This window comes from Mustelus asterias, chromosome 14 (assembly GCF_964213995.1).
Source record: "Mustelus asterias chromosome 14, sMusAst1.hap1.1, whole genome shotgun sequence".
Lineage (NCBI taxonomy): Eukaryota > Metazoa > Chordata > Chondrichthyes > Carcharhiniformes > Triakidae > Mustelus > Mustelus asterias.
Genome location: NC_135814.1, coordinates 28,385,682 through 28,410,333, shown reverse-complemented (window position 1 = coordinate 28,410,333; position 24,652 = coordinate 28,385,682). Strand labels below are relative to the sequence as shown.

Below are 24,652 nucleotides of genomic sequence, written 5' to 3'. Positions count from 1 at the left end.
AGGGTGAGGTGACAATGAAAAATTCATACATTGACTGCAATTATTGTGCATTGACAGATAAAACCCTGCACTGAGAATCACACAGTATCTGCACACGGACTGACTGGAAACCTTTATGACGGCTCGAGGTGCCGGATTCATTGTGAATGCTTGCCCCTCCGTGTGATTCTATTTAACAACATCCAAGACCTTGGGGAAGGTGGCAGCATCTCAATGTTATTGCAGCCTCTTCAACTATTTACCCACAGCTCTATAGAAATGGAGGAGTGTATGGGCCCTCTGGAACAATGCATCAGTCACATTTTCAATGCAGCTGGATATCGATTGTTCTTTGGATAATGCCTGCTAAATCTCTGCCAGATGATTGGATTGAGCCAGTGGGAGAAAAGAAGTATGGGCGGGTGCGAGTCTCACAACCACAGACAAACGGTTTTGGTCACAGATGAAACTCAAAGGCATTTGCAGCTACTTGACAGCTCAGTAATTGCATCCCTGAGAAGCTTGAGCTTTCTAAAACAATTCTGCATGACAGAACTGCCTTGTAAACATTCCATTTTGGATACAGTCATATTTCGACCTGGAGTCACAGCTGATACCAGCATTGCCCTTGCTGGATCAGTGTTCTTTTTTATTTAGCCACCTTACGTTGTGGCTTTGCAACAATACAATTTTTTTAATGCTATAAAGTGATATTTAGAAATTTGCGGGACAACTTTAGCCCTGCCCACAGAATCCGGGCGGGTGGGCAGTGAAAACCGCAGGTTACTTACCTGGCTTGGAGATTTTGGGAACTGACTTGATGGTTGGCAGACCCAGGAACGGGATGGGGGTAAGGAGGGGGGAAGCAGGTGGCATATGGTGGCACCTTGCATGGACAGGAAGATGTTGTAACAAAGAGTGCCTGAGGGATTAGAGAAAAATGAGAAGATGGCGGGGGGCGGGGGGGGGGGGGGGGGGGGGTGGCACAGAGTGTCAGGGAATGGATTTATGTGGACATTCCAGGTGTGACAGACGGGACTGATGCCAGGATGTGACAGATGGACACTCACTCTTGCCATTCAAATGAGGTCATTCATTTTGTTGTGGCATTGGATAGCAGTCCTGAGTGACAGGCCGCTGGCATTGACTGCCTCAGCCACCGCATTCCAGCCACATTTGTTTCTGGGTTGTCTACCCACTCAGGTGGCCTGCCTTTCCTCCACTGCATCCAGAAGCTTCCGAGATCTGCCTCCTTGAAGAGTCGACCTGCTCTCCATGCTGCCATCCTCCCATATTCAGCATGGATTGCAACGGTTTTCTCGCCCGAAATGACACCATCATGTTTTGGGGGGAAAATTCAGTCCATCCATCAATTTGTTACCACAAGGAATCCTGGGTATTTTCACAAAATTGAAGTTGATAACAGGCCACTCAGTGCAGATGTTTAAATCACTTTGAAAACCAACAGGCAGCACTTGCAAAGATGTTGGGGGCGATCCTACCAACAGAATTCTCAGTGTCGAATTCGTGAAAAACTGGAGTAAATCCCTGCTTTTTCAGTGGGAGTTTGAAAATGAATCTCCCACACTCGGTGCACTGCAGAGTGCACTGGCGTGAATCACGCTAAAAATCAGGGGCAGGGCCTATCCTCGCTGCAGAGGCCGTCAGAATAGCACTGAGCAGGCCACTGCGCATGCGCCGATCTGTCAGCGCCGAGACCGGCACATGTGCAGTGGCCCCGCACTGCTGGCCTCCCGATTGCTGGCCAGCTCCGCAACCCCCACACTGCTGGCCGTGTGAACAGCACCCCCCCCCCGCCCCTCAGGGCCTGATTGCTGGTCCCCGTCGCCCCCCCGCCCCCCCCCCCCCCCCCCCCCACCGGCCCACCCCGATCTCCTGCCCGCTCCGTCTCCCTCCATCAGTCAGCCCAAAGTGCTGAGTAGCAGCCAAACACCCCACCTCCACCCCCACTGATCGCCCCCCCCATTAGGCCCCAACCCCCATTAGGCTCTACCCCCTTGGCACTGCCCTATACCCGATGGGCAGTGCCAAGATGCCCCATGGGCATTGGCACTTTGCCTCTTGGGCAAGGGGCCCAGGCTGGCACTGCCAAGGTGGCAATGCCCAGGGGGCACCCCCCCGGCGATTGACCCTCTGGGGAGCCTCGATGGCCCCCCCCCCACTTCACTCCAACAGAGTCGGGCCGCCAGCTCCCTGCAAATGGGGAGCTATAGTAAACCCCGCTGGAGTGAAGCACTCCTGGGGGGAGTGGGGGCGGGGAGGGGGGACAGGCTAGCAGGCCCGGAGATTTTAATCTGGGGCTCGCTAATAGCATTTAAATGACATTTAAATGAGCAGCTGAATATAATATTGCATTCTGCCAATTTCAGAAATCCAGCACTTGGAGATGCACGGAGGCCGTGGTGCCCAACGTGGAGCCTGCAAACCGTCCGCCGTTCGAGTCTCCCGGTCCGCTGCATTACAAAAGCAGTGCAGCGGGATGGGAGAATCACCCCCGTTTTCTGCATTCACATTCTGTGGCCTGCAGTCATGAATATGCTGCTAATGTTCTTGGTGCTGTTCAAAATGATTTGTTTTGTTCTGCTTTCTTCAAGTGAAGGTTTGCTGAATCCACACTAAAACTGCTGCTTCAACCATGCACAATGATTATGTTTGCTCCAACAGTCCTCAATGGTAGCCAGTGTCTCAGATTTACACTATTTAAGTTGATGAAACATGTTGCTTAATGAGATTGCAGTTGTACGACATACACGACAGTTTCATTGGTAGAAAACTGCATTAGCAATCTAGAGGTGACAAGTAATTGTTTTATCTTTCACCTTTCTGTGCATTATCGGCCTGCGACTCGATCTTACATGCAAATTATTTTTAAATAATGATAGAAAATGCTGAAATATACAGCACGTATATGGAAAACACAATAAAATTTGATTGCACAGCAAAAACATTACACCCAAAACATTAACTCCTAACATTTCTCTCACTCTCCAACAATGCAGGTTGTGATTTATACCCTCTGTGACATTTCCACTCCATCTGACGAAGGAGCAGCGCTCCGAAAGCTAATGGTGTTTGCTACCAAATAAACCTGTTGGACTTTAACCTGGTGTTGTTAAAACTCTTACAATATAAAAAAGAAACATTGATGCACTGATCCCAATCTTAAATCATTGTAACGAAACTATTAATGGTAAACCCAATTTGCAGGGCAATATATCTTCAATAATTCAGCGGTTAACTTGATGTGAGATAATTAAGTGATGTAAAAGAAACCGATCGAAATAATATCAGCCCAGCCATGTTAGATATCGTAGACTGTGACCCATTTTTTGAAGTAATGAAATGGGTTATTACACTTACCAATCTGTGCTATTGATTAATATTAAACTGGACAGAAGTTTTGAAAGTTTGAGAAAGTTAAATTATTTGCTCTTATTGACAAAAGATAAATGCACGGTATTTTTCAAAAGGGAATTTATAAACTTGTATCTATTTAATTGAAAATGTCAAATGAACCTCCAGATCATAGCATTGGAGGCATGCTTTTTAAATACAATTTAACAGTAACATTAGGAAAAATCCAATAATGTTAAATTATGCAATATTTCTTAACTATAGCACATACAAAATGATATGGTAACAACATGAAACCAACAAGAATTCAGATCCAATATGAAGAAAATCAAACTTGGAGCTCCACTTTACATGGGGTATGGTGTATGGAGATCTATTACTCGAACACCAAGAATTGGCTGGATGAGCCCAACTCAAGAAAGCCCACCCCACAATGATAACACACTGTGGGTAGATTAAACAGGCTGAGAGTGCAACTAAAATCCCGCAGTGGGAGGAGGTCCCGCCCTCGAGCACTGTCAACCAATCTGATTGGCCAGCAGATCTAGCCTTCCCAACTGCACCAGGACTGAGGTAACTGCTGCTATGATTGAAAGCATCACAGTGAACAAGAGAAGGTGGACGCTGGAGCCAGGTAGGAGAGGTAATGGTGCAGTGGTATTGTTGCTGGACTAGTGATCCAGAAACCCAGGGTAATGCTCTGGGGACACAGGTTCGAATCCCACACTGGCAAGTGGGGAAATTTGAATTCAATAAAAATCTAGAATTAAGACTGGAATTTTAGTGGCCTGCCTGCCACGGGAATCAGAGCAGGCAAGGGGCAGACCCTGGAAAGGCCCGTTGACCTTGGGTGGAATTTTACGATTTCAGGACGAGCAAGGCAATAAAATCCTGCCCTAAAAGTCTAATGATGACCTCAAAACTATTGTGGATCATCATCTGGTTCACTAATCTGCCGTCTTTACCTGGTCTGGCCTACATGTGATTCCAGATACACACCAATGTGGTTGACTCTTCATTGCCCTCAGGGATGGGCAATAAATGCTGGCCCAGCCAGTGACACACACATCCCATGAATGAATAAAATAAAAAGATAAGTCAGGCCTTTTTTGGTAGAGGTGGATTGGACAGGCAAGGGAAGGGAACGAGAGGGGTAGGTTTTGGAGGCTGAGTGATGAGGCACGAAGGGAGTGGGCAACATCTTGGGAGGAAATACTACTGATGAACAAAGGGCGCTCCCTGAATTTATTTTCCAAATTGTGCTCCTCATTCTCGCCCACCTGCACACGCCAACCATAATATAGTGTGGACAACTTATAATATGGGTCAATTGGCTTAGAAACAAGCTCAGTTGCCCATTAATTATTTATTTAAAAATAGTGGATTGGCCACCAATTTCCATGGCCCACTATATGATGAGAACCAGTTCAGGAGTGGACAGGAAGGCAGTGAGCTTGCCACCCATTGGGGGGATTTTCTGGCCCCCTCGCGGTATGGTTTTCAGTCAGATTTCTCACTGATTCCACCCTCTGTAGTTGGAAAACCCACGGCAGGGATCACTGTTGGCAGGAGAGTCAGTTAGTGGAGTCGGAAAATCACCTCCTATTAAACGTCTCACAAAAATACGGCAATGAATGAGAAGGCGGGGGTTGCGATGGGCCACAAAATACAGTCCACAATGTTTAGAACCTGGGCTACAATAGCCCTCAGTGTACATTATCGACAATTCTGAAATGATGAGTGGACAAATTGCCAATGCAAACATCCCTACCTCAGGATTGCTTCCATTCAAATGGATTCTTGATATTGTACTGCCTTGTGTGGTGAAATCAGCCCAATAAATACACTTTTCCCTGTAGTCAAAATCTATCGCATGAACATTATTCAACCCCTGTAAAATAAGCAAACTTAATCATCAGCATGTTAAAAGTGTTTTAATTAAAGGCAAGGCGTAATCATAGAATGATGGAACAACTGTTTTGTTTTAATAATGTACCTGTTTTAATAATGTGTAGTTGAATCCATCTATACTCATTTTTCTTATTTCATGTCGATCAGCAAAAATTAAAAAAGGTTCTTCAGCTGAATACAAAGGAAAAGAATATTAAGTGCAGCAACATCATACATATTCATGAGACCAATAGAAAATATTTAGCCATGCTGATGCACGTTCTTTACAAGAGCTTATCACCTATTATGTATGGGACAATTTTGCATTTAAATGCAGTAGATCTGTCCTCACTTATAGTCCAAACCTCGTCTTTCAATCATCAATGCCCCCTGACCTCATTGCTCTCTTTTGCAAGGATTGGAATCCTGAACAATGTGTACTCTGTAACATTCATATCCAACTCTAATTTTGTTTTCCATGAACAAAGCTAAAGACAGCCAAGCAGTTGTAGCACTAAAATGATAGGTAATTTTGATGTTCAGGACACATAGAAACTAGAAGGAGGAGTAGGCCATTTGGCCCTGCTCTGCCATTCATTATAATCATGGCTAATCATCAAATTCAATATCCTGATCCCATCTTCCCCTCCCCCCCCCCCCATCTCTTGATCCCTTTCACCGCAAGAGCTACATCTAATTTCTTCTTGAAATCAGACAATGTTTTGTGGTAGTGAATTCTACACAGTCACCACTCACTGGGTGAAGAAATTTCTCCTCACCTCAGTTCTAAAAGGTTTACCCCTTATCCTCAAGCTATGACCCTTAGTTCAGGATCCCCCACATACTATATGAAACAATCGTGCATTGGTCTGTTGTCCCCTGCTATTCATTGACACACAAGTTCATTCTCAATCACTGTCCCTGTCCAACTACTCACTAAAGACAAGTGGTGGATTCTCGCCAACGTTGCTTTAACCAACAGTATTCTTGTTGTAAATGTACTTACATCAAACAATGAATGCATTGGTTAAAATGCAGTAAAATAAATGTTCTACTTCCACTGTTGAGATATACTCCAGGGAAAGGGGGAAGTTATTCTACTACAAGGCTACGTTATAATCAACAAAAGTAGCCATACATATAACAGAACCTTGGTTACCCTTTAAACAAAAACAAAATACTGCGGATGCTGGAAATCTGAAATAAAAACAGAAAATGCTGGATAAATTCAGCAGGTCAGCATCAATGGAGAGAGAAAGTGAGTTAACATTTTGAGTCCAAATGACCCTTTGACAGAACTCTTTAACTCTTGTTCTTTCCACAGATGCTGCCAGACCTACTGAGTTTATCCAGCGTTTTCTGTTTTTAATCTGTTAAAGTTTTATTTATTAGTCACAAGTAGGCTTACATTCACATTGCACTGAAGTTACTGTGAAAAGCCCCTAGTCACCACACTCCAAGCCTGTTCAGATACACTGAGGGAGAATTTAGATGACCAATTCACCTAACCTGCACATCTTTAGACTGTGGGAGGAAGCCGGAGCACCTAGAGGAAACCCACACAGACACAGGGAGAATGTACAAACTCCACACAGGGAATCGAACCTGGGTCCCTGGCACTGTGAGGCAGCAGTGCTAACCATTGTGCCACCGTGTCACCCTTAGCACTGTGCATTAAAGCTTTAAGTTAGAGGAAATACAAGAGCAACCATTTGAGTACTACTCCTCCGATTAGACACCAGGAAGTTCCACCTCCGTTACATAACACATGGGGGAACATTGCTGAAATTCCATTTTGCATGCAGAGTCCTGTGCAAAGTGTCTGCTTACAAACTATCTCTAACTTGTTGAAGCACACTGAGGAACTGAAGGAGGAACTGCTTCCGGTATCATCGCTAACCAATAGGAGATACTTCTCTGAAACAAAACCTTCATCGATGTAAAAACAACTGGGGCAACTTTGAAGGTAATGAAATTCCAAAAACTCCTTTAGGAAAGGAAATCTATGGTCTGTTCACACAACAGAATCCTCTGGTCCCATTGCTGTTCACGGAGATTTGGCTTCTACTTTCTCAGAAGGTAAGGAAATTTGGCATGTCCACTACGGCTCTCACCAATTTCTACAGATTCACCACTGAAAGCATCCTTTGGGGTTGCATCACAGCTTGGTTTGGCTCCTGCTCTAACCAAGACTGCAAGAAACTACAAAGTGTTGTGAATGTAGCCCAGTCCATCACTCAAACCAGCCTTCCGTTCATCTTGACTCCATCTTCACTTCCCGCTACCTCAGGAAAGCAGCCAGCATAACCAAGGACCCCACGCACTCCGGACATACTCCCTTCCACCTTCTTCCATCAGGAAAAAGCTACTGATGTCTGAAAGCACATACCAACCGACTCAAGAACAGCTTCTTCCCTGCTGCCATTCAGACTTTTGAATGGTCCTATCACATTTTAAGCTGATCTTTCTCTTTACCCTATTGGTAACTGCAATACTATATTCTGCAGTCTATCCTTTTCTTCTCCCCCGTTCACTCTATGAATTGTATGTTTTGCCTGCAACAGCTTACAAGAAACAATACTTTTCACTCTATCCCAATACAACTGACAATAATAAATCAATTTGATTCAATTCTCCATCCTCACCTACAGTAGCAGCAGGGTGTGAACGGCCGGTGAATTCCAGCCTATGGGTTGAAATCACAGATACTGGAGCCACTAATGTGTCCATATGAAATCTCTTTGTTCATTATTTGAATAGTGGCTTTATCAATATTTTAATGTGCTAGTTACTAACCTGATGGAGTGCATCTTCAGCACAATCAGTGCTAAAAATACTGGCCAGAATTCACCAGCCTTCATGCCCTGCCAGAGAATGGAGTATTTGGCGCTCAGCCAAATCCCCTTTCCCTGCAGCAGAGCGGGAGAATTGCGCTGGATGAACGGCCGGAGAATCCTGCTCAGTATTTTTCTTCTACAGCCTTATATCTGTGAAAATGTACAAACTTTAATGGGGGTGGAGAGAGGGGGCTCGATGGTGGGCATAAATAGAAAATCATACCTGATAAAACTTTGCAGCTATTGGGATTATCTGCTCGTATTTCATAACCTTCTGCACACAAACACTTGTAGGTTCCATAGGTATTGATGCATTGCTGGCTACAGGGAAAGGTGGTTTCACATTCATCAATGTCAATGCAGGTTTTGCCATCATCTTTCAGTCTGAATCCAGGCCAACATTTGCACTGAAAAATACAGATCATTAAAAAAATTACAAAAAGCTGCAGCCATTGTTTTTTGAAGCAAAACATATTTCTTGTATAATAGTCAAGGTAAAAAAAATCGTGCAACAAAAGGCTATATTTTGAAAGTTGCTCATTTCAATAAAAAAAGGGACCATGTAGAGTAAGTTCATGAAAAGATGTATTGAGACATATTGTGGCTTATGACACTAAGCCTGGTTTACAGGTATAAAATAAACACAAAAGCTTCTAACATGAATGGCGACATGTGTGCGCACATTCTGAGCCAGAGATATAGTCCAAGCATCAAATGAGGCACCCACACCTTAAAAAGCCCTTTCTACATGTAAAAAAAAGGCATATTCCCTGTTATATACTTCATTTTACTAAATGCAATCAGCCCAGTGCACGGCCAGCCAGTAAAATGTGTGAAATATGGGATTTAACCACTGGTTCTGAAAGGGATTGATGGCAGCAAAAATGTGTGTTTTGCAAAATATACTTACCTGAAAGATGTCACCGTTACAGCTCTGAAGACAACTGTCAGCCCCTGTTCCTTCCCCTCTCTGCCACGATGACTGCCTCACTTCCTTATTCACTCCCTCGCTAGTCATTTCCTTCCTATCTTCATCACCCCCTTTTCACCTGGATGCCTCACTCTGCCTCTTATTTTCAGAGATATTGCCGGTGTTCACAATGGATTACAATTCCATCAGCGAGCTGCCTGGGGATGCTCAGCAAGAGACCCTATCTCACTGGGCTTGTGTAGTTGAAGTCCAATATTGGATGGATCTTGGGCCAACATGTTCTGGTGCAGGCTGAAGCAAAGTCATTCCTCAGTTTGCATCTCCATGTGCTGCCTCTTATGTAATTTGCTTCAGAAAATCACAACATTCAGTAAATTGCATAACAGGAGAATTAGAAAAGTGCTATGAAACATTACTCCCTCATTGTCACTGTACTACCCTCATATCCATTCCTTGTGAATGTCAAGGAATACATTGTTGAACAATTGCATTAATATTCAACTTCAGATATTTCCATATTGCGGCCAGTATATAACATGAAGTAAATAGCTTGGTTGGCAAGTGCTGGTCCATTAGGAAATCAAAGAGTTCATGCAGACAAATTTAACTTAAAAATTATAGATCTAAGCTTTGATCAGTACATTAGTTCTCATTTTGATGTTCCATGTATTAAAATGAAGATGAATGAATATCTTATTCATATTAGCCAGAATACTGACTTCTAATATCAAACACAGATTTCAAATTATCTCACAAAAGCTTTTCAACCATTAAAAGTGCTATTTTATATATTAGTGATAATAATTTAGATGCAATATTCACACTAACCTTGTATCCAATTTTGAGATCCTGACAGTCTTGCGAACATCCGCTGATTCGCTTATTTGCACATTCGTTAACAAAACAATTGCTTTCATCTGACCCATCGCCACAATCATTAGTCTTATCACAGGTAAGGGTTTCATTTATACACTTCCCATTCTTACACAGATAGAAAGAGTTGCTGCAATTTTTTCCTGAAAATCAGAAACAAAAGTGAATAGATTTAACTAATTTGTGACGGGTAACTTTGCATTGGGAATTTTTATTTATGATGTTTAGCCCAACAAAGTAAACAACCACAACAATATGTGAAAAATAATCATCAGCATTGTGAAACCATCACAGTCTGCAAATGTAAAGTTCAATTTTGTACTCAGAAATGGAAATGTATTGTTCAATGTATTGCAGCCATTCATTTGAGCTGCATAGTTACAAATTACCTCCTGTATTTATATTGGGCAAACAAAAAATTGCAAAGGTATAATTCTCCTTGTTTTAGTCACCTTGAGTTTGGAGTTTTCAATTAAGTCAGAGATCCAGTTTGACAAAATAAAAAATATTGTTCAGTTTATTGATTGTGCGGAGTGTTTCTGCCCCCTGTTCTTTTCGGGTGGCTTTGGCAACGCGAGTGAAAAATCTCGCGTGAGACCCAAATCGCATTTCACACCAACATAAAGCGTGACGCAACTGGAACTGTGATGTTCAACATCGAGAACATCATTATAATGAATTTGCATCTCATTATCAGGCCTCTGTGTCTGAATCACCTCCCCAACCCGCTCCCATTCCCCGCCCCTTTCAATTCGACACGAAGGCAAACCAAGGTGAATTATGAAATTGACTGGATTGCAACTGACGGGTAGACAACCCAGAGGAGCTTTGGTGCGTGCATCATTCGGGGGGAGATAGTCATGCCCGAGTACTACCTGGGTAGTGCCTGGGTACTGCCCCCTGGTGCTGCGTGGTCCCTGGAGAACTTGTGTGCCTTTAAAAATGGCGCACAGACCTTTAGGAAAACTAAGCTACTGGCAAGGTGGGTTCTGCACAAGCGTGGTATTGTGAGACCCGCCCTCCTAATTGTTTTTGTAAGTTTCCAATGATATGGTGGGGAATCCACCATTGGTGCCGGTGGCTGCAATACTGCTTTTCCCACTCTCTCTCACACTTTGCCGGATACAGGTAAAATTCCACCCTGTGAGTCTGGTTTGTATTGTTATTCCTGGAAAATCCTGGGCAGAAAGGATATATTCCTTCCTCCCATATTTCATTATTTGTTGATAATCCTCAACAGAGAAAGTAATTCAAATTCCAATTCCAATTCCCTTCCTGCACCTTGTGGTTCACCAAAGCAAACATTAATTTGTTTCCATAGCTAGTAATTCCCAGAACAAGTTGTTTGTCTGTCGCCAGAGGCTTATAGCTTGAGAAGCGCCCTTCCACATCAAGAGTGGCTGACTAGGAATCGCTCCCGCTCTTACCATCAGCCATTGGTATGTTTGGAAGAAGGTTTTGCAGCTCACTTGCTGGGATTATACAGTCTGTTTGGCTGCATTATGAACACACTTTCCTTGACCATCAGGGTCTGCGGTGGGACTTGAACCCAGAGTTCCTGCCTCAAAGGCAACCCACTGCACCACAAGACCTCTCTGACAGAGTAATTAAGGTGCTCTTTGGAAGTATAAAGGAATTAAAGAACTGTGGAAATCCACTGGTTTTTCAAAATATTTGATGGGAGAATTTCAAATATTCATTGATGCTTCTGAGAATTTTAGTTTCAAATCTATCCTCAAAAGGGCTTTGAGCATGTGGAACATGCTAGTTAAAATGGGCCATTTAGAAAAGCATTTTCTATTATAGCACTCATGAATACATGAACAACAGTAGGAAAAAAACAAGCAATGGCTTTCAGAGGCAATAATTAGATAAATGCAGAGATTACATGCAGGTTAAGTAGGCCATTAAAATTCATTCTGTCTTTAGTTTCAAAGTGACTGACTTGCAAAACCAATTTTTTTTTCAAAACAATGCTTCACCGTTGCGTTAGTTGTGTTGGAAGTTTTAAAAAGCTAACTTCAGCAATTAATGCACTCTCAATATCAAATGATAGATAATTAGGGTGGCACGGTGGCACAGTGGTTAGCACTGCTGCTTCACAGCTCCAGGGACCTGGGTTTGATTCCCGGCTTGGGTCACTGTCTGTATGGAGTTTGCACATTCTTCTCGTGTCTGCGTGGGTTTCCTCCGGGTTCTCCGGTTTCAAAGAACAATACAGCACAGGAACAGGCCCTTCAGTTCTCCAAGCCCGCGCCGCTCCCTAGTCCAAACGAAACCATTCTTTTGTATCCCTCCATTTCCACTCCATTCATGTGGCTATCTAGATGAGTCTTAAACGTTCCCAGTGTGTCCGCCTCCACCACCTTGCCCGGCAGCGCATTCCAGGCCCCCACCACCCTCTGCGTAAAATACGTCCTTCTGATATCCGTGTTAAACCCCCCCCCTCACCTTGAACCTATGACCCCTCGTGAACATCACCACCGACCTGGGAAAAAGCTTCCCACCGTTCACCCTATCTATGCCTTTCATAATTTTATACACCTCTATTAGGTCACCCCTCATCCTCCGTCTTTCCAGTGAGAACAACCCCAGTTTACCCAATCTCTCATCATAACTAAGCCCTTCCATACCAGGCAACATCCTGGTAAACCTCCTCTGTACTCTCTCTAAAGCCTTCACGTCCTTCTGGTAGTGTGGCGACCAGAACTGGGTGCAGTATTCCAAATGCGGCCGAACCAACGTTCTATACAACTGCAACATCAGACCCCAACTTTTATACTCTATGCCCCGTCCTCTAAAGGCAAGCATGCCTTATTCACTACCTTCTCCACCTGTGACATCACCTTCAAGGATCTGTGGACTTACACACCCAAGTCCCTCTGTGTATCTACACCCTTTATGGTTCTGCCATTTATCGTATAGCTCCCCCGTACGTTAGTTCTACCAAAATGCATCACTTCGCATTTATCTGGATTGAACTCCATCTGCCATTTCTTTGCCCAAATTTACAGCCTATCTACATCCTTCTGTAGCCTCTGACAATGTTCCTCACTATCTGCAAGTCCAGCCATTCTCGTGTCGTCCGCAAACTTACTGATCACCCCAGTTACACCTTCTTCCAGATCGTTTTTATAAATCACAAACAGTGATTTATATAAACGATTTGGGGTGATTTCCTCCCACAGTCCAAAGATGTGCGGGTTAGGTTGATTGGCCATGCTAAAAAATTGCCCCTTAGTGTCCTGAGATGCGTAGGTTAGAGGGATTAGCGGGTACATGTGTAGGGATATGGGAGTAGGGCCTGGGTGGGATTGTGGTCGGTGCAGACTTGATGGGCCAAGTGGCCTGTTTCTGCACTGTGGGGTTTCTATAAGTTCTATAAGTTCTATAATTGATTTATCATAGCCGTCAAGGTAATTTAGGATTTCCATTTTGGGTGACAGTTATGTACAATGACAGTACAGTGGCACAGTGGTTAGCACTGCTGCCTCAGAGCGCTAGGGGCCTGGGTTCAATTCCTAGGGTGCCTGTCAGTGCGGAGTTTGCACTTTCTCCCCGTGTCTGTGTGGGTTTCCTCCGGGTGCTCTGGTTTCCTCCCACACTCCAACGATGTGTGGGTCAGGTTGATTGGCCATGCTAAATTACCTCTTAAGGGCTTAGCAGGGTAAACACGTGAGGTTACGAGGATAGGGCCTGGGTGAGATTGTTGCTGGTGTAGACTCAATGGGCCAAATGGCCTCCTTCTGCACTGTCAGGATTCTATGACTCAAAAATGAAAAGTCAAAGGGTGTGTAGAAGACAAGGGTTTGAAATCCTGTCCCAGAGTGAAACATAAAACCATTTTGACCTTTTCCTTATGTTTGCTCATAAGCCTGCCATATTGTTTTGGGCCGTGTCAAGTTATTCTTAGCAGTCAGGTTGGCAGGAAGTGGAGGTAACAAACTTAACTCTTGGAGTGTGCTAGTAAGTCACGTTAGTCAGTATTTCATGCCTTTGCACCCTGAATGAGGTATTTGACAGCAAAATATTTTCTATTACAATTTCAGTAAAAACGTTGGACTCTATTTTGTCGAGGTCAATCAAGTTAACAAAAAGCTGTTGATTTGCATGAGTACTTGTTATTCCTTCACATCATTTCACGCTGATTAAACTAGTTTATTTAGCTGAGCTGTCATGGCCCTGAACTTCCCAAATTTAAGTTCATCAATCATTTTCTACACGCTTGACAATCTTTCCTCCGGGTGCTCCGGCTCCCTCCCACAGACTGAAAGATGTGCTGGTTAGGTGCACAGACCCGAACAGGCACCGGAATGTGGCGACTAGGGGAATTTCACAGCAACTTCATTGCAGCGTTAATGTAAGCTTTACTTGTAACGAAGAAATAAACTTTACTTTACATTTAAGATTCAGAGAAGCAGCAAAATCTTACGCTCAGCATTCATTTCTTGACCAGAAAGATATAAATATTCGATGGATTAAGAGATGTCACATTAGCGCTAGTAACGAAAGTAGAAGCACAGCTTGGAACGTGAAAATATACTGATAAAATGATTTGTGAAAAGGAACTTGCATTAAATAGCTACTTTTAGCACCTTCTTTCATCGATTACATAATAAACACCACCAGACTTCTTATTAAGAATGAATTGAAGCCAGGTGATATTTTAAGTGACATTTACTTTGATTTTAGCTGATACAAGTTACTGATTTAGATACAGGCTTTGTCTCTCTGAAGAGAGATTGAACAGTTTCTGCCTATGCTCTCTGGAATTTAGAAGAATGAGGTATACAAGATGATAAAAGGTATGGGTAAAGTAGACGTGGAGCGGATGCTTCCTCTTGTGGAGCATTCTAGGACAAGAGGTCATAGTCTTAGGATAAGGGGTAGCAAATTTAAAACAGAGTTGAGAAGAAATTACTTCTCCCAAAGGGTTGTGAATCTGTGGAAATCGCTACCCCACAGTGCAGTGGATACTGGGACAGTGAGTAAATTTAAGGAGGAGTTAGACAGATTTTTAATTGGCAATGGGGTTGAAGGCTTATTGGGAGAAGGCAGGAAAATGGGATGAGGAGCATTTCATCCATGATCGAATGGCGGAGCAGGTTTGATGGGCCGAATGGTCTATTTCTGCTCCTATATCTTATGAACAAGTCTGTGTGATTTGATGTAAGAACCAGATAAAGGTACGGTGTCTCCGAATTGGCAACTTCTGAGGATTTCAAATTCTGCTGGATTTCGGATCATGTGGGGTCGAGGGTTGCCGAGAGCGTGGGAAGATGTCAAGTCAGGCACACCAATGCAGCATCTAGCTGAATTCACCAGGTAAGTAATTTTTCTTTTACTCAATTAAAATTGATGCATACCACAAGGGAGACCAGGGGAGGTGATGGCCCAGTGGTATTATCGACTGACTATTAATCCAGAAACTCGGTTAATGTTCTGGGCACCCAGATTCAAATCCTACCATGGCAGATGGTAGAATTTTACTTCAGTAAAAAAATCTGGCATTCAGAATCTACTGATGACCATGAAACCATTGTTAATTGTCAGGAAAACCCATCTGGTTCATGAATGTCCTTTAGGGAAGGAAATCTGCTGTCCTTACCTGGTCTGGCCTACACGTGACTCCAGAGCCACAGCAATGTGGTTGATTCTCAACTGCCCTCCAAGGGCAATTAGGGATGGGTAATAAATGCTGGCCAGCCAGCAACACCCACGTCCCATGAATTAATTTTTTAAAATTCTAAAAATGCCCATTTTTTCAGCCAGCACCTATTTCTGACCAGCTGGATTTGAGATACTGAAGTGTATTTAAAAACATCCACTCTATTCCCACTTTTACTAATATTTTAAAGCCCCAATCCCCCCACCATCTTCAAATTCCATCGTTAAACTAAATGTATCACAACAAGAGGATTGATTTCTAGGGAGGTTCTCCCAATCGATCCTGGGATTTTCCCCCTCTTCCCACTCGGTGATGGAGTTTGGGCTGTCGCAGCAGCAATTACGTACAGTGTCAGGACCCTATTACTCAGATGAAAGCTAAACACTGAATTTACTACATTGTCCTGTTTTCAATTGCGCCCCTTGCACTTGCAGCTACAGGAATTTCTCAGTTCTGGTTATATACAATTGAAGTTACCAAGAGCGGACATTATATCAGTGTAAGGATAAGTTCATAAGATATAGGAGCAGAATTAGGCCATTTGGCCCATCGAGCCTGCTCCGCCATTCGATCCTGGCTGATATGCTCCTCATCCCCATTTTCCTGCCTTCTCCCCATAACCCTTCAACCCATTACCAATTAAAAATCTGTCTAACTCCTCCTTAAATTGTCCCAGCATCCACCGCACTTTGGGGTAGCGAATTCCACAGATTCACAACTCGTTGGGAGAAGTAGTTTCTCCTCAACCCTGTTTAAATTTGTTACCCCTTATCCTAAGGTTATGAGCTCTTGTCCCAGAATGCCCCACAAGAGGAAGTTACACATCTACTTAATCCATACCTTTTATCATCTTGTATACCTCAATTTGATCCCCCTTCATTCTTCTAAATTCCAGAGAGTATAGGCCTAAATTGTTCAATCTCTCTTCATATGACAAACCCCTCATCTCTGTAATCAATCTAGTGAACCTCCTCTGAACTGTCTCCAATGCCACAACATCTTTCCTCAAAGAAGGGGACCAAAACTGCACACAGTACTCCAGGTGTGGTCTCACCAATGCCTTGTATAATCTAGGTAGCTTTTGCTACCAAATAAACCTGTTGGACTTTAACCTGGTGTTGTTAAACTTCTTACTGTGTTTACCCCAGTCCAACGCCGGCATCTCCACATCTTGTATAATCTAACCTTGTCTGCCCTCAATCCCAATGGTCAGGTACCTGGTGTAAATGATGTAAATATTATTTATGCATTTGCAAGACTTCCAAGGCCAAAGTTACTACAGGTGAGCAGGACAACCACCCTCAGTACCTAAACGACCAAGCAGGCTATGTGAAAATTAATCCCCCTCACAGCTTGGAATGGATGTCAGTGTTATTATACTGGCTGGGGAATACCGTGCCTTATCAAATTTTCATTACAATAACATTATTCATTTTGTGCTTTGGATTCTTAAGAAGATAATCAAGGAGGACTTTGGAAAATGATAGCTGGGGGAAAAAAAATGAGCAATACTTTATATAATACGTTAAAAAAGGTATTGCATTGTATCACGAGTGTATCTTGAGTATCCTTTATTACCTCACAGTGGGTGAGAGAACTTCATGAGTTATTTTACCAATTTTCAATCAAGTTGATGTTTGCAAGTTGGAGAATACAGCACTCAGGGTTTGAAACACCAAAATCAATACCAAGATTAGATTTCCAACCATAAATACAGAGTTTAAACTCCTTTGACTTGATAGATGAGTTATTTGATGCAAGCAAAGGGACTGTAATAAACAGACAGCCACAATTTGAGGCGGTTTAACACAAAGATCTTTCAGATTTCTGATAAAATTACAGACAAGGAATTTCACATAAATGCATTAGGCGTCCCCATACTGCTGTTGCATTATACTATTTTACTCCATAGGTTAGAAATTAGTATTGGCGATAGCAGCAATCGCATTAACCCATTCATACAATGGGATTCCCCAACTCTTTTACTGGAGGCGTTAGACTGTTTAAAAGTGTGTTAGTTAAATTTTATGATGTTCCAATCGATAGATCGTAATGTTCTCATGAAAGGTCATCGATCTGAAACTTTAACTGGGTTCCTCTCGCCGCAGATGTTGCCAGACCTGCTGAGTATTTCCAGTTTTAATCCTCGCATAAACATGGAATCTGTTTTTTCCTCAGTTATGTAGCTGTGACACTGGGAAATCTCCTGCTAAAAATAAAACAGGTATTGTCTTTAAAAGTGATGAATCTTAATGAGAAATTTACAAATTTACTGAGTAGTTTAAATCGCTAAAACTTGCTCTTCTTGTTTTGTTTTATCCTTTCATGGGATGTGGGTGTTGCTGACAAGGCCAGTGTTTGGTGTCCATCCCTAATTGTCCTTGAGAAGTTGGTGGTGATTTGCCTTCTTGAACTATTCCATTCCATGTGGTGCAGGTGCATTTACAGTGTTGTTCGGAAGGGAGTTCAAGGATATTGACTCAGTGACAGTGAAGGAACAGTGATATAGTTCCAAGTCAGAGCGATTTGAAGTTTGGAGGAAACTTGCAGGTGGTGGTGTTTCTATATATCTGCTGCCCTTGCCCTTCCAGATAGTGGAGGTTGAAGGTTTGCAAGATGCTGTCAAAGGACCATGACTGAGTGCTGCAGTGTATCTTGTATGTAATATACACTTTTGACCTTGTGTGTCGCTGGTGGAGGGAGTGAGATAGTTGGTAGATATGGTGCCAATCAAGCCGACCCCTCTGTTCTGGTGGCACGGTGACACAGTCGTTAGAACTGCTGCCTCACAGCACCAGCGACTAGGTTCAAGTCCAGCCTCAAGTGACTGTCTGTACGTTCTACCCCTGTCTTTTCCTCTGGGTGCTCTGATTTCCTCCTACAGTCCAAAGATGTGCAGGTTAGGTTGATTGTCCATGCTCAATTGCCCCTTAGTGTCAGGGAGATTAGTGGGGTAAATTTATGGGGATAGCGCCTGGGTAGGATTGTTGTTGGTGCAGGCTCAATGGGCCAAATGGCCTCTTTCTGCACTGTAGGGATTCTATGATTTTATGACTCTATGATGTTGAACTTCTTGAGTGTTGTCAGAGCTGTACCCATCCAGGCAAGTGGAGGGCATGCCAACACAGTCCAAGGTGAGCTGGCTTTGGGAAGTCAGGAGATGAGTTACTTAGCTTAGAGTTCCCAACCTCTGACCTGATCTTGTAGCCACAGTATTTAAGTGGCTGGTCCAGTTCAGTTTCTGGGAGATGGTAACAGGATGTTGAAAGTGGGGGATTCAGCAATAATAATGCCATTGCATGTCAAGCTAAGATGGTTAGATTCTCTCTTGTTGGATATGGACATTGCCTGGCACTTCTGTGACATGAGTGTCTTTCCACTTATCAGCCCAAAGCTGACTGTTGTCCAAGTCTTGCTGCATACGATATGCAAACTGCTTCGGTGTCTGAGGAGTTGCAAATGGTGCTGAGCATTTTGCACTTTTGACCTTATTTTGGAGGGATTCTGACAGCGCCAGGAACCTGGGTTCGATTCCCGGTTTGGGTCACTGTCTGTGCAGAGTCTGTACATTCTCCCCATGTCTGCATGGGTTTCCTCCGGATGCTCTGGTTTCCTCCCACAATCTGAAAGAAGTGCTGGTTAGGTGCATTGGCCATGCTAAATTCTCCCTCAGTGTACCCGAACAGGGGCTGGAGTGTGGGGATTAGGGGATTTTCACTTCATTGCAGTGTTAATATAATTCAACTTGTGACTGATAAATAAACTTCAACTTTAAACTTTCTTTGGAACTCTCTTTCTCAAAAGGCGGTGGAAGCAGAGCCTTTTTGCACGATCTTACCTGCCGTTCATGCCATGCTTCCGCTGCAGCAAGGTTCAGAGAATTTGGCTGCCAGCTATGTCTCCGTTCACTACAGCGTGTTGGAAAAATCCCAGCGGCGTGAATGGTGATAAGATTCTGGCCACTGAATGTTTTTCAGACAGAGCGAGATAGATTCTTGACAAGCAAGGGAAGGAAATGTATTCCGGGATAGGTGAGAATGTGGAGTTGAGGTTACCATCAGATCATCCACGAGTGTCTTGCAGCAAGCTTGAAGGACCAAGTGGCCTATTCCTGCTCCTCATTCAAATGTTTGTACGAGGGCCAGGCAGGAAAGTGGAATTGATGCCATGATCTTATCCAATGGTAGAGTAAGCTCGAGGGGACGAATTGCCTACTGCTGCTCCTAGTTCTTGTGTTTTGCTTAATTTAGCTGTGCACTATACTAGCCACAGATTCACCTGGGCCCCTGCTGACCATGAAGTCAGGCAACATTTTGAAAATGGGCTGCATGCTACAATCATGTCGATGAATAGATAATGCAAATGTTGCGCAGTGACAGCCTCAAATGAACTGGGCCCAGACTAATCGCACATCATGATTACCGCACCTGACCTGATTGAACCTGATATGAACCTGATTGGGTTCATCCAAATTTTAGCCCAATTAAGTTTGTTACATTCTTTTTTATTTGATTTGATTTGATTTATTATTGTCACATGTATTAGTACACAGTGAAAAGTATTGTTTCTTGCGCACTACAGACAAAGCATACTGTACATAGAGAAGGAAACGAGGGAGTGCAGAATGTAGTATTACAGTCATAGCTAGGGTGTAGGGAAAGATCAACTTAGTATGAGGTAGATCCATTCGAAAGTCTGATGGCAGCAGAGAAGCAGCTGTTATTGAGTCAGTTGGTTCGTGACCTCAGACTTTTGCATCTTTTCCCCAATGGAAGAAGGTGGAAGAGAGAATGTCCGGGGTGCGTGGGGTCCTTAATTATGCTGGCTGCTTTGCCGAGGCAGCAGGAAGTGTAGACAGAGTCAATGGACAGGAGGCTAGTTTGCGTGATGGATCGGGCTACATTCACAACATTTTGTAGTTTCTTGCGGTCTCGGGCAGAGCAGGAGCCATACCAAACTGTGATTCAACCAGAATAATGTTTTCTATGGTGCATCTGTAAAAGTTGGTGAGAGTTGTAACTGACATGCCAAATTTCCTTCGTCTTTTGAGAAAATAGAGGCGTTGGTCGGCTTTCTTAACGATAATGTCAGCATGGGGAGACCAACAAGTTGTTGGTGATCTGGACACCTAAAAACGTGAAGCTTTTGACCAACAGCCTAAGTTGAAAGTAGAATGGGACTGAATCCTTCTCCTTCGTTTGGGGTTATGTGTCTGCATGGGAAGAATGTCAATAGCCTGTAAACTTGGAAGCTTTGGGACCTAGTGGTTTAAAATCAATCTCTGAGATTCCCACAGCGGTTTAAAAGGGAATGTTAAATTAAGTTTAAATGGTAACACGGGCACAGTAATTAGCCTCACCAAGAGACTATTAAAAAAAACAGTACAAAACTCCAGGCAAGTAGAAAGCCAAGAGTGAAAACCTGTCTCTCTTCCTAGCTTGTTCTGCTAAATGTTTTCTGTTTGTTTTTTATGTTGTTCTGATTCTGGTATTATTCCTTTAAAAATCAAGAGCTTGCTCGTGAGTATTTATCCTATTTTACCTCCTTGTCGCACTTAGCAACATAATCTATTGCAATATCATGCCAAAATCTTGCTTTTAAGATATTAGTTCTTGGGATGTGGGCATCACTGGCCAGACCATCTATTGCCAAATCCTAAATGTTCTTGAGCAGATGATGATGAGCTGCCTACAACTGAGTGGCTTGCTTGACCATTTCAGAGAGCCATTAAGAGTCAAATCACATTGGTGTGAGTCCTGTAGATCAGACCTGCTAAGGAAGTAAGATTTCCACTCCTGAAGGACATTATTTGGCAGTACAGTGGCACAGTGGTTAGCACTGCTGCCTCACAGTACCATGGACCTGGGTTCGATTCCCAGCTTGGGTCACTGTGCGGAGTTTGCATGTTCTCCCCATGTCTAAGTGGGTTTCCTCTGGGTGCTCCGCTTTCCTCCCATAGTCCAAAAGACGTGCTGGTTAGGTGTATTGGCCATGCTAAATTCGCCTTCAATGTACCCGAACAGGCGCCAGAATGTGGTGACTGAGGGATTTTCACAGTAACTTCATTGCAGTGTTAATGTAAGTCTACTTATGACTAATCAATAAACTTTACTTTTGAACCAGATGAGTTTTTCTCCCCCAACAATCTCATGATCATTATTAATGATAATAGCATTTTATTCCAGATTTATTAATTGAATTTTGATTCCTCCAGCTTATTTGGTGGAATTTGCACTCATGTCTCGTGAGTATTAGTCCAGATTTCTGGATTATTTCCAGTAACATTACCGTTATCCTACCCTATTTGCATTCCAGTGCTACCCAAAATAGAAATGAGCGAAAGCCACAAAAATCAAATTTAAGGCAAAATAGGGGAGAATGGAAAGTAGAATATTTAGTCTGGCAACTATGCTGGAAACAAGATGCATAATGTCTCAACTTAACACTGTAATACCAAATAGTTCGCCTCCAGATCAAGTAGTTGCGAATTCGCCGGCAAGAATGACGACACTGGATTTTGCGCCCCTGCTGGCATTCGCACGGCTGGCGAACATGGACTGAAGATGAGCCCTCACCATTTTACTTCTTTTCGAATGTTTTCTGTTGCTTATTCTTAATTTCAACGTGTACGAACTGTTCTGTTCATGCTAATACTTTATCTCTAATCTCCTGTAGTCTATTTCAATCCTCATGATTTGCCATGCCACCAATGAATTTATACTATTGCTAAACTGACTTTCAACTTATTACATGCACTATAAAGAAGCAACTATAGATGAATACTTATTTTGCTCTCAATAAAGGAAATAAAACAGTTAATTCCAAATGAATACCTCGACATCATTCCTTTTTCTTAAGTTTCAAGATTGCATCTCGCAATTAAATTAAATTGTCAACTCACATCATTGTATTTGGAACAATGATAGCCATCAAAGCATGTACAAAAACTGCTTATAAAGACAATTGCGACTTGCGAAGATTTGTGCCGCATTTACAGAACCCGACAGCTTCTCACTCGATTTTCCAAACAAAACCAATTATTTGGGATTCTGATTGCAAATATAGAAAATGTTTAAATTATTTTTTGAGTGGCCAGTCAATTCTTTCCCATCTCCGTAGATTGTAAAACATTATTAGAATAAAAGAGAGCGAGGGAAGTGGAAAATGCCAATGATTATTGAAAGCAACTGGAGGATGCTAAAAATTAGAATTAAAAGGCACTGTAATGACAATCGATAGTGACAAAACAAGCAAGACAGCAGAGAAAACAGAACAGCAGGCACAGCAAAACAGATTGTAGAGTGTTGTGGCACAATGTTGGGTTTCCTGCTGTTTTCAATTCACAAGATGAACATTTTGGAATGTTTGAAACAGACAATGATGGCAATGCACTAAAAGATTTAATGACTTGCCATTTAATCACACTGAGAATAAATCTGTATTGCATGAATTACCATATGGTTCAAGTTAATGGTAGATACACTGCAGTATTCTATTCAAAAATGCAAAAAAAATTTCAAGTTTTTAAGTCCCTTTTAAAGGATTCAGACCAGTTCACAAGTTTGGTCCATTCCATTGATTTTCTCATTTCATTATTTAGGGAATACTCCGTACATCCGTTTCTTCCGCCAAAGTGGATTACCACTTACATTTCTCCACATTATATTGCATCGGCCATGTTCTTGTCCAATCATTAAGTCTGTCTAAATCCTCCTGTTTTACATGTTCCTGATGTGGAGATGCCGGCGTTGGACTGGGGTAAACACAGTAAGAAGTTTAACAACACCAGGTTAAAGTCCAACAGGTTTATTTGGTAGCAAAAGCCACACGGGAGAGCCTCGAAAGCTTGTGTGGCTTTTGCTACCAAATAAACCTGTTGGACTTTAACCTGGTGTTGTTAAACTTCTTACATGTTCCTCACAACACACATTTGCAGTTTGCTTTGCATCATCCCCAAATTTGGAAATATTACATTTCATCCCACATCCAAATCATTGGTATGTATTGTGAACAGCTGGGGCTCAAGTCCTAATCCCTGTGGTACCCCACTGGCCACAGCCTGCCAACTGGAAAATTACTCGTTTATTCCTACTATCTGTTTTCTGCCTGTTAACCAATCCTTAATCCATAACAATATGTTGCCTTCTATCTCATCTGCTTTTATTTTGTTAATCAACCTCCTGTGGGGGACTTTACCAAAAGTCTTCTGAAAATCCAAATATACGATGTCCATCAACTCTCCTTTATCAATTTTGTTAGTAACATCCTCAAGAAACTTAACATCTTTGTCAAATATGATTTACCATTAATAAATCCTGACTATGCCCAATCAGATCATGAATATCCAAGTGTCCATTTGTCACGCCTTAATAACAGATTCCAGCACTGATGTAAGGCTAACAAGTCTATCCTTCCTTGTTTAATTCGGCATCCTCTGGTTCTTGACACTTTAAGAAGTCTCACAACACCAGGTTAAAGTCCAACAGGTTTATTTGGTAGCAAATACCATAAGCTTTCGGAGCGCTGCCCCTTCGTCAGATGGAGTGGATATCTGTTCTCCAACAGTGCACAGAGACACAGAAATCAAGTTACAGAATACTAATTAGAATGCAAATCTCTACAGTCAGCCAGGTCTTAAAGGTACAGATAATGTGGGTGGAGGGAACATTCAACACAGGTTAAAGAGATGTGTATTGTCTCCAGACAGAACAGCTAGTAAGATTCTGCAAGATCAGGGGGAAAGCTGTGGGGGTTACTGATAATGTGACATAAATCCAACATCCCGGTTTAGGCCGTCCTCATGTGTGCGGAACTTGGCTATCAGTTTCTGCTCAGCGACTCTGCGCTGTCGTGTGTCGTGAAGGCCGCCTTGGAGAACGCTTACCTGAAGATCCAAGGCTGAATGCCTGTGACTGCTGAAGTGCTCCCCCACAGGAAGAGAACAGTCTTGCCTGGTGATTGTCGAGCGGTGTTCATTCATCCGTTGTCGTAGCGTCTGCATGGTTTCCCCAATGTACCATGCCTCGGGACCATGTACCATGTTTCCCAAATGTACATGCCTCGTATACGCTGCAGGAAAGGATGTCCCGAGGCATGGTA

The 24,652-nt window shown here is 42.9% G+C and overlaps 1 protein-coding gene across 1 annotated transcript in view; it reads right to left on the bottom strand.

Moving 5' to 3' along the window:
• LOC144504127 (low-density lipoprotein receptor-related protein 1-like) overlaps window positions 1-24,652 on the bottom strand; it is a 1,391,705-nt gene that overhangs the window by 236,697 nt on the left and 1,130,356 nt on the right. The window contains exons 57-60 of the mRNA XM_078229303.1: window positions 9,841-10,028; window positions 8,305-8,488; window positions 5,351-5,436; window positions 5,126-5,245 (exon numbers count right to left, since the gene is read on the bottom strand). Of these exons, the coding sequence (XP_078085429.1) occupies window positions 5,126-5,245; window positions 5,351-5,436; window positions 8,305-8,488; window positions 9,841-10,028 (578 nt within the window). The remainder of the gene's footprint in view (window positions 1-5,125; window positions 5,246-5,350; window positions 5,437-8,304; window positions 8,489-9,840; window positions 10,029-24,652) is intronic.